Here is a 9,384-nt window from a genome sequence, read left to right as displayed (position 1 = left end):
GGAGAAAAGAAACCTCCACTTACAGTAGGGGAACATTCTTCCAACGCCACCCAAAAAATGCTGTAAAACTAGAAAGATTAAAGAAATCACTTTACATAAATTTGAGAAGTGCAATAATTTCTCCATCAAGCCAGGGCATATTAGACGCAGAAAAAAATCTGCCTTCTTTTACCTACATTTAATAGGTACAAAAAAAACTTGTGTCTGGGCACCACCCTTCAAAAACAAAAGTTCCACTTCCCGTGGGTGAACATTCTTCTGGCGCCACCAAAAAAATGTTGTAAAACTTGAAAGAGTGAAAAAAACATCACTTTACAAAGAATTGAAAAGCTTAAACGTTTCTCAATCAGGGCAAAGTTTAGTGCCGGCTGGTGTGCGCGTCTGATTGGCTACGACGCGCCAGAACCCGGCCAATCGGAGGCAGCGCGGACAGTTCCCGTGAATGAAGCGTGTGTGGAAGAGATCGGACTTCAGTCTACCGCGGGTGCCCGGGGAGCAGGGACAGCGCTCTGTGACATTTGATCTTTTTCTCTTCCTCCCGCTGTCCTACATTGCATTGTTTTCACCACAGTCGGTGTTTTCTTATTTTTCTCTTGCTTTTCAATATTTCACTTTTCATAAAAACACAATTTTCTCAACTTTCCGAGAGCAGAAAGGTGGAGGCAAAGGACTTTATTCGGCTGGGTGTTTCTTTTTTTGCACGCTTACTTTGGACCCTTTTCCAGGATTTCATCGCGTGGTCTTCTATTTAAACGCATTTGACGCGTCGGAATATATATATTTTGCACAGGACTCCAGGCTGGTTTTTCCCGGGCATGCACTGGTTCTAGCCCGGCCTGGAAGGATGAAGCTGCGGGTGGGCCCCGTGGCTCTCTGGTGCGGCTTGCTACTGCTGCCCTGGCTGGACCAGGCAACCTCTCAGGCCGGTAAGGGACGTCCCTCCCCTCGCTTGCTCACGTTTATTGCAGAATTGTGTATTTATGGGAGGGAGCTTTGTGTGTGTGTGTGGAGGGGGGAGAGTGGGGAGCGGGGGCATTATGTAGCGGAAAACAGATACGGGGAATTCCGTAAATGAAATGCTTACGTTTCCTATGCACGTTTCCTATGCACGTGCACAGGTGCTCAGGTGAGCACCTGCGTTTGTAGTTGAGTTTCAGAGCACTGCCCCAGGTGCAGTTGGCCGCCTGAGATTGGCTCTAATTGGTTAATTTTCAGAAGGAGGTGGAATCACCGGGACAGGGCAAACTGCGATTTGCAAAAGAAATGAAGCTGCAAATTGAAGATGAGAGAAGTGTGACTGCGAGGTAGCCTGTCAGTCCCGTGTGCCTGTCTACCTGTCTATCTCTGTGTCTATTCGTCCATCCATCGGTCTGACGTCCCCTGTCGGTTTATGGTCTGCCTCCCTATCTGTGACGTTATCTATCTGTAACTTAAACAGTAAAAGTGCAAATCATCATTTCGTAAACATGGACGCGAGGAGGACCTGCCGGTTTCCACGGCTGCTGCACACTCTACGCGTTCTCCGTGTTTTTCGCTCCGCAGGTGCCTTTGCTGTGCGTTGCCTGTGTGGCATCTCATCCCTGGGACCTGCCTCGAGGCGCTTTGTGAGGGGACCCTGAATGCTGCTGCTCATCTAGTTAAAGGCAGGCGTGGGTGCAAACCTCCGTCCAGGATGGGGCGTTGTTCACGTGTGCCTTTGACAGCTGTCAGTCACTGGGGGCGGGAGATGAAAGGCCCGTCAGGCCAGCGCCTCGAGAAGCCGCTGACGGAGCCGCGGAACCAGTTTGGAGGCGTTTCCGCACTTAAGTGACTGTTTTCGCATTTGGTACAGGGTTTAACGGCCGCTGATGTCAGCTCATTGTGTGCGTGTGTTGTGCAGTTTCTGGAAGGTGTGTCCTGAGAGCTGCAGTTTGTGCTCGGGGCACAGAGCTGGCACTTCCTGCTCCGCCTGGCACGGCATCGCGGGATTAGAGATGTTACTATTTTATTAAAACCACTCGCGGACCACTCGTGTGTGCCTACTAGCGGGCAGGGGCATTGCGACACTCCGTGCCAGAGCCGAGTTTAGGAAAAGCCTCTCCCGAGTTAAGGGACATTCAGTGGCTGGAAGGTGTGCCATGGGCCCTAGTGCAAGAAGGAAACAAGCACTGACAAAGCCTATAGGTCTTGGCAGTGACCGAGCTTTTAGCGTTGAAAATGAGGGCTAAAAAACAGTCTCATTTTCAGAGTGCCGGTACTCAGTACCGGTGAGTACACACTCGTGTGTGCCTGCGTTCAAATGTGTTTGAGGGAGTGCCTGTGTGCAGTGCTTTAAATGGGCCGGTACTCACCGGTACTGAGTACCGGCACTTCTTAAATGTACCGATCCGAGTACCGGCACTTCTCCACTGTCAAGGAGAGTTCCGGTACTCAGGGTCGGATTAATAAGGTGGGCACTGGACTGGTGCCCGAGGGGCAGCTGCTTGCTGTTTGTTTGGCAGCATATTGGACGTTGCCGTATGTATTATTCGGCTGTGGCAAGCAGCCCAATGGGGCCTGAACAGCCTATTGGAGGCCTGCGCAGGGGCAAGAGGGGTCTCTACTCCCTCCCTACCCTGATGGAGCCTCTCCTTGTCCTCACCCCCCCCCTGCCAGGCATCGATGCTGGCTTCGTGGAGACACGCAGGCACAAAGGGCCATTTTCACACCTTGGCCTCCCGCCGGAGTCTGACTGTCATTCGCACCGCCTGCTGGGACATTAAGTCCATGATGGGCAGGGATGAGGTGGTGAAGATGGCTTAAATGTAAATGTACATATATAGCGCAAATCACCGACCCGGTATCTAAGCGCTTGCTTAGGGAACCCGTCCTGGTATTCCCCTGTGAGATAACCCCGGCAGGGTATCCACAAGGTGAAAGCCAGGCATCCCGCCGCGAGGGGCCGTAGTGGAGATTAAGCAAGCTATTGCCCAGAGTCGCAGAGTGTGACCCCGTGAGTTGAGTAGGCACCGGAGCGAGAATTGTCGAGTCTGTGGAATTTTTTGAGCTCGAGACCCGCAGAGGCAGGGAATCGAACCCTGGTCCACGGCCGATCTCAGCTTCCGGGTCTGCCACCTCTAACCACTGAGCCACGCTTCTCCACCTCCTGGGGCCCAGGTGAGGTGGGGGAGGTCAACTGACCTTCCCTTTGAAGGCCAGGATTGTTCTTCCGCTGCCCTGCTGGACTCTGCATGTACTCGGGAGCCTTCAGTGCTCACTGCCTGCCACTGCAGGGTCTGCAGCCGCGGGGCCTTCTGCCGAGGGGAGAGGAGGGGAAATGGGGGTGAATGAAGGTAAAGAGTGAGGGGGAAGGAGCAGAGTTTCAAGTAGGCAAAGGTAGAGAGGCAGAAGAAGTAAGCAGACAGAGATATGGAAGACATCCAGAAGGTTATGAAAAAAGGAGTTAGAGAGGCGCGAAGAGGGCAGATTAGACATAGAAAGAGTGATGAGAGAGAGTGATAGCCTAGGATACCATCGGGGTAATGAGAGTGGGACAGAATTAGCTACAGACTGGTGAGAGGTGAGTGCGGGAGGGTTCTGGAGCTTAGAGATGTGAAAACAGAGGGTGTGTTTGAGAGGAACCGAATCAGGAGGTATTTGAAAAGAAATGTGTGGAATGCTTGTTTGTGTGTGTGCACTCTTGTATATATGAGGATTGCACCAGATGCAAGCAAGTAGGAACATTAGAAACATTATGATATTAAGAAGCTGCAAATATTACAAAACAAGAAAACATGAACATTTGGTAGTTCACCTTCATTTTGTATATCAAGTTAACACATTTTGTTTGCATTGAAACATTTCTCACATGATTTGTTCTGTCCTGCAACAGGTGTAAGTGCCATAGTCTCTCTCGCCCTAGAGCACATTGATTATTAGCCTGAAAGTGCTAAAAGTACTCTTGATGGCTTGGCTCATTCAGGGTTTTAGTTGTTAATCTGCACAATGGAAAGTTTGAGACCACTATCTAGGGCAATGCAAGGACAACAGGAATACTCAATAGAAGTGTTTTTGTATCATGTCTAACCCCGCCTCTAACCCCGCCCACTAGCCACGCCCTAGCTCAATTTAATGAGTACCTGCACTTATTTTTTTCCCATTTAAAGCACTGCCTGTGTGTTATGTGTGCAATTGCCATGCTCAATATATTGACACACTGTATTCGCTAAGCATGTAAAATACCACTGCACACAACCCTGGGGCCTGTTTACAATTAAATGGGGCAGCATGGCGCTGCAAGTTATTTAGCAGAGCAACGCTGTGTCCTTTCAAAAACACAGGGATGCGCAGTATTTACTAGAATACAGTGCATCCCTGTTTTTTTCCTTGCGCTATAGAAGCTGCTTAGTGCCAGCCCAGGCATCCTTGTACCATGGGGCAGGGGTGCTTGCATTGTAGAGATGATTGTGTTCCCTTCCTGCACAAAAACAATCAGTAATGGCATTTTGCTCCTTCTATGTGTGCTGCAGAATGCAGCACACATAGAAAGAGCAAAATACGTGGAGAAATAAAAGTATTTTTCCTTGTTATGCCACTCTAACGCCTCCTTTTGAAAGGCGTTAGTTTTTGTCGCAGCCTCAGATGTACATATCCCGGGGCATAAAACACAAGATCTCGGAGCACACAGAAAATTAAATGCAATTGCCACTTATAAGTCCAAAATTCCAATCCAAAGTAACGGTGTTTACAACAGAATTCTTTTTATTCCACAAAATCCACTCCTTGTGCCAACGCGTTTCGCCTAGGTTCAAGACACCTACGGCTTCGTTAAGGCTGGAAATAATACAAAGAACGTATATTTGTAATAATTTCTTACATGTGGTCATAAAAACCATCCACCATATACATGCAGACCGTGTCAGCACTGTAAAAACATAAGTGCATTTCAGCCGTATACGTAATGTTGACAGATTAATTACACAAATATGACTCTTTACAACAAATGCGCTGTCCACGTGGTCGTTATAACGACTGCGTTGTTTCAACGCGAACCATAACATCGCAAGCCGTTTCAAAGACTTGCTTTACAGAGCGCGCTGGATTTAGGAATGGTATTATTTACTATTCCTACTCCAGTTTGTGCAACAGCAGGGAAGATGTTTAATTGTAAATCCAACACCAGCGCGCCCCCTACAGCAAGTCGTTCAAACGACTTGCGATGTAATGCTACGTGTGGTAAAAACGCGGTCATTGTAACAGCCGTGTTGTAAAGGAACCGCGTTGTGGAGACAGCGTTGTAAATGCTATTTCCCTAATTACCCACATTAATAAAAAGCCAGAAAATTGACGGTCTATAACATACATCCCGAATACCAATTAAGTGTATATGTTTAAGTATTGCCCATTAAAAGCAAGTGTGTGTTTTCACAATACAATTGGTGGTTTGTTGTCATTTGGTATCTGATTTCGAATTTAGCATTAACATCATTAAAGATCTAAAGAAGAACAACAAATTAAGGCTTCAAGCTGTGAGAGCACAGCATGTGGCTGTCGGTGATGCTGTCACTTGCCTGGCCATGTATGTGTCAACTCTTGCTCCTGAGAACCATGTCCAGCCATTATAACTTTATAAAGACACACAACAGCAAAGGGGGCTGGCAGTGCACCCCTGGGCTCAACACACAGCTGCCACAGACAATTGGAGGTGCGGGTAGCACAGAAAATGCAAATCTGATGAGCGAGGCAGTGCAGGGCGCCAACGATGGTTGTGTTGGGGGCATGAGAGGTAAACAAGAGCCACCCAGCGGCATGTGACTGGGAGGCACTACTCCAGGTGGCTGTGAAGAGGAGTCATCCCTACTTGGGGGCAAGAGGTCTACCACATCAGGTAAAGAAGGGGGCACAGAAGACAGGTGTCCATGGGAGGCACCCCTGAATGTAGTATAAAGTGCAGGATGGAGCTCCATCCTTGGCAGTGCCAGCTGGACTACCATTCTGGTGGGTCACAAATAGTAAGGGGGTGCTGAAGAGCTAATACCGGTAGGTGGAAGGACTGTGGCGAAGTGCAGGGCAGCAGCCCATGGCAGGAGATTGAAAACATGGTTTGGATCAGAGGGGCATACCTGGTAGAGAGTATAAGCGAAGGCAGTGTACTTATCCCTGTCATTCAGTGAAAAATTCCCCAAAATCAAAGGTCAATATGCCTACACCTGCCAGGAAGTAGAAAGTAAAGCAAAACCCAGCATGTGGCATGGGTAAGACCTCTGATACACCTAGGATATTAAAGCTACCCACTGTAGAGGCAGGAAGGTCACATCTTCCAGGGTAGAGGGAAGCAAAACCTTTCTTGAGTCGAGAGGGAGGTGCGAAAATGCCACTGCTTGCAAGGGGCAGGAATGAGGTACGACAGAGTCACCCCTGAGAACAGAAGGGCAATCCTTGCCACAGATGGGACATGGTAGACACCTATAGAAGAGACAGGAAACTCACAGCTGGTGGGGAGGAGAAGGGAAAGCGACCTCTGGCAGGGCGCATATATGTCACGTATACCACGGGGCTGATAGCTGTGGGACCAGGGAGAACTTGACTTCTCAAAGTGAGTGGACATTTAAAGCAACGGGGCTGGCAGGGGTGCAAGTAGTAGGCAGTGCTCACTCCGTGCGGGGCTGACTTGTGCAATAGTTTCCTAGGTGCGTCTCCTACGCAGGTTTCTGTCTTGTACCTGCACCCTGCACGGTTAGCGCTTAGTCCCTGTGTGGAATTTACCTTGACTGACGAGTAGGAAACAGAGGGATCTAGGGACTGGATCTGGAAGGTTCAGCTCGTTCCTCGACGGCGGGGGCCTTTGGTCATATTTGTCAATAAGCCATGTTATTGAAGGAGAACCTGGATGCAACTGCGTCTGCACTGTTTACACTACACAATGCTAACAAAATAAAATAATGTGTATCCTGGGTTGGTTCTTCAGCTAAAGTGGATTAATTATGCCTGGCTTGATGTCAAGTAGTGTCTGAAGTCCTGCATGGAAATGCTTGTTTAGGGAACTTTGAGAGTTCTTTAGTGACCTCTCATTTCCCCCTGCCTTGCAGTTTCTCCTCCCGCTTTGTGGGTGGCGCTGTTACAACCTACAACTGACACCTCTAACCAGTGCAGCCTGTGTCCTCAACTGTTCGAGTAGTTTCCGAGAAGGACCGGAGTCCTGGAGTTATCAATCCCATGGCAAGTGAGTGCTCTGTGGCAGAGTAAGGGATTGATGCAGAGGGTGCCGAGTGGCGTACACGGAGGGATCTCTCCCACTGGGCTTGCAAGAGCTGCTCAAGGTGGGGTCCATTGCAGAAGAAGATTTCAAGCATTCTGAAACGAATTTAGCATTGAAGGTGTGCTTTGATTCATGCTGCTGTCAGTAGGTGGGCTGTTAATGAGCAACAGGATATTGGAACAAAAAAGAGAAAGATTTTTAAAACATGGCGAGAAACTGTAAATGAGAGAGAAACTAAAGCAAAAGAGCAGGTGAAAGTCGGGCAAAGAGTTCCAGGTTAGGGCACAGGGGGAGGGCAGAGTTCAGGGGAGGAGAGGAAAGGTGTGGTTTGGAAGTGATGATGGCGGGTAACGGGCTGTATGACTTTGCTCATGAAACAAGTCACAAAACGAAGGATGGGGAGAAACGCGAAAGAAACTAGGCTGCATGCAGGGGCTGAGCGGGGGCATCATGCTGAAATAAAAAAATAGTCCTGAAACAATGCAATCAAATGGCCGCTGCGTATGTTTAGCAGTACTTGTTCGCTGAGCTCGGAGAGGGCTAAAGTCGAAAAGAGACATGAAAGATGCATGCCATGGACCAACTGGGAGAAGGAATAACTGAGTGATGTGGGAGGCAGCAAATGGCAAGCCTATGGGCGGGCTGAAGCCCACTACAGTAGATACAGCAGGTCTCTCTTCAAGACATGGGTGCCATCTAGAGCAGAGACCTAAAAACGGGCCCCTGACAATGGGTCATGTAGTAAAATACAGTAAAACTCAAAGTGAGGCCCCTGGGCACGGGAGCCGCTGCACTTGCAGCACCATTATTAGCTATGGCCCTGGGGCAGGTAAGACTGTTTACCCCGGTGTCTCTTCTAAAGATCTGTCACCGGGCATGGTCACCATGCCCTCACCAAATAATGTGAACTTTATTCAAGGCATCTGCATGAGCTCTGCGACCGGAAGCACACATACCCAAAAGATGCCCGAACTTTTAAAGTTCAGCTCCAGTCTTCTCAAGGCACTCATTCCTGTTTTGTTTTGGTAAAGCCTTGTCCCAGCACTACGCTACTTCAGGCAGAAGTGTATTAACAATCCCCCCATCCAATCTTCTCTTCCTCCCCCCTAAATTACAATGCGGTCTTCCTCCTACCACTGGCTTTACTCTGGTGTTCTCTGGAGCACTTCCTTCTTCATGCGATCCCCCACTTACAGTACAGTACATTATAAACATTTTCTGCATAAAAGTTGCCACTGCCATGCCCCTTGCGCACTAGTCCTTAATTTGCTGTGCCTCCTGAATGTCCCCTCGCCTTGTTTCCTCCCTTCCATCCGTGTCTTTGTCGTTCTCTCCGTTATCTCTAGTCATACTGCTCATGAACGCTACCCACTCGATTACGTCCTCCTCCAATTTATAAGCCCAAGGGATCTTCTTCATGTATATTTCCTCTGCTCGTGCCCATTCTAATACGTCCTTACGCCACAATTCTATGGAGGGTGCCCTTTCTCATCCATCCTATGGCCACCCTCCTTTTTGCCAATGCCAACTCTAGAAAGTTCTAGCCTATTTTGTCCTTCCTGGGTTTCTTAACCACGCCCAACAAGCATTCCCTTGGAAGTGCCACCCGTATTAATCCGGTAACGTCCCTCATTTGTTCCGCCACTTCCTGCCAGTATTGTAGAACTGTCTGGCATTCCCATGCTAAATGGAAGAACGAGGCCCCATCCATCCCACTTGTGGGGTAGGCTGCCCCCCTTCCCGCATATATTCTGCTAAGTTTAATCGGTGTCATATATGTTCGGTGCAGATAATTAAAGTGCGTCAGCCTGAAGCGTGCATTGCCTGATACTGTCTGAACCAATTTGCTTGTCGAACTCCATTCAGTATCCCCAAAGGGACCTCCTAAATCCTCCTCCGATGCTCTTCATGCCCCCGTGGTCGGCAGGAGCTGTAAAGTGCTGCACTCCCTCTGGGTTAATTTAACATATTGGAGGAACTGTCCCCTCGTCACCCCAAATGCCTCCTGCGCTTCTTCAAAAGTCAGACATGTCTCTCCCGGGTATAGGTCCCTCAATCTCATGCATCCCCCCTCTCTCCAGCTTACCATTGACATATCCTGGTCTGTACAATGAAACAGCAGGGGCGTCCAGATATCTAAGTCCCTGGCAAATGGCGGTTTCATAAAC

The 9,384-nt window shown here is 48.9% G+C and overlaps 1 protein-coding gene across 2 annotated transcripts in view; it reads left to right on the top strand.

Moving 5' to 3' along the window:
• The first annotated feature begins 432 nt into the window (after positions 1–432).
• Positions 433–9,384, top strand: part of ERBB3 (erb-b2 receptor tyrosine kinase 3) — a 222,027-nt gene continuing 213,075 nt past the window's right edge. For both annotated transcript variants that reach the window (XM_078686285.1, XM_078686283.1), the window contains exon 1: positions 433–926. In XM_078686285.1, coding sequence (XP_078542411.1) covers positions 443–926 — 484 coding nt within the window. In that variant the 5' untranslated portion in view covers positions 433–442. The remainder of the gene's footprint in view (positions 927–9,384) is intronic.

Source organism: Lissotriton helveticus, chromosome 1_1 (assembly GCF_964261635.1).
Source record: "Lissotriton helveticus chromosome 1_1, aLisHel1.1, whole genome shotgun sequence".
NCBI classification, from domain to species: Eukaryota; Metazoa; Chordata; class Amphibia; order Caudata; family Salamandridae; genus Lissotriton; species Lissotriton helveticus.
The sequence above is the reverse complement of the archived record's forward strand: the minus strand, read 5'-3'. Positions and strand labels throughout refer to the sequence as shown.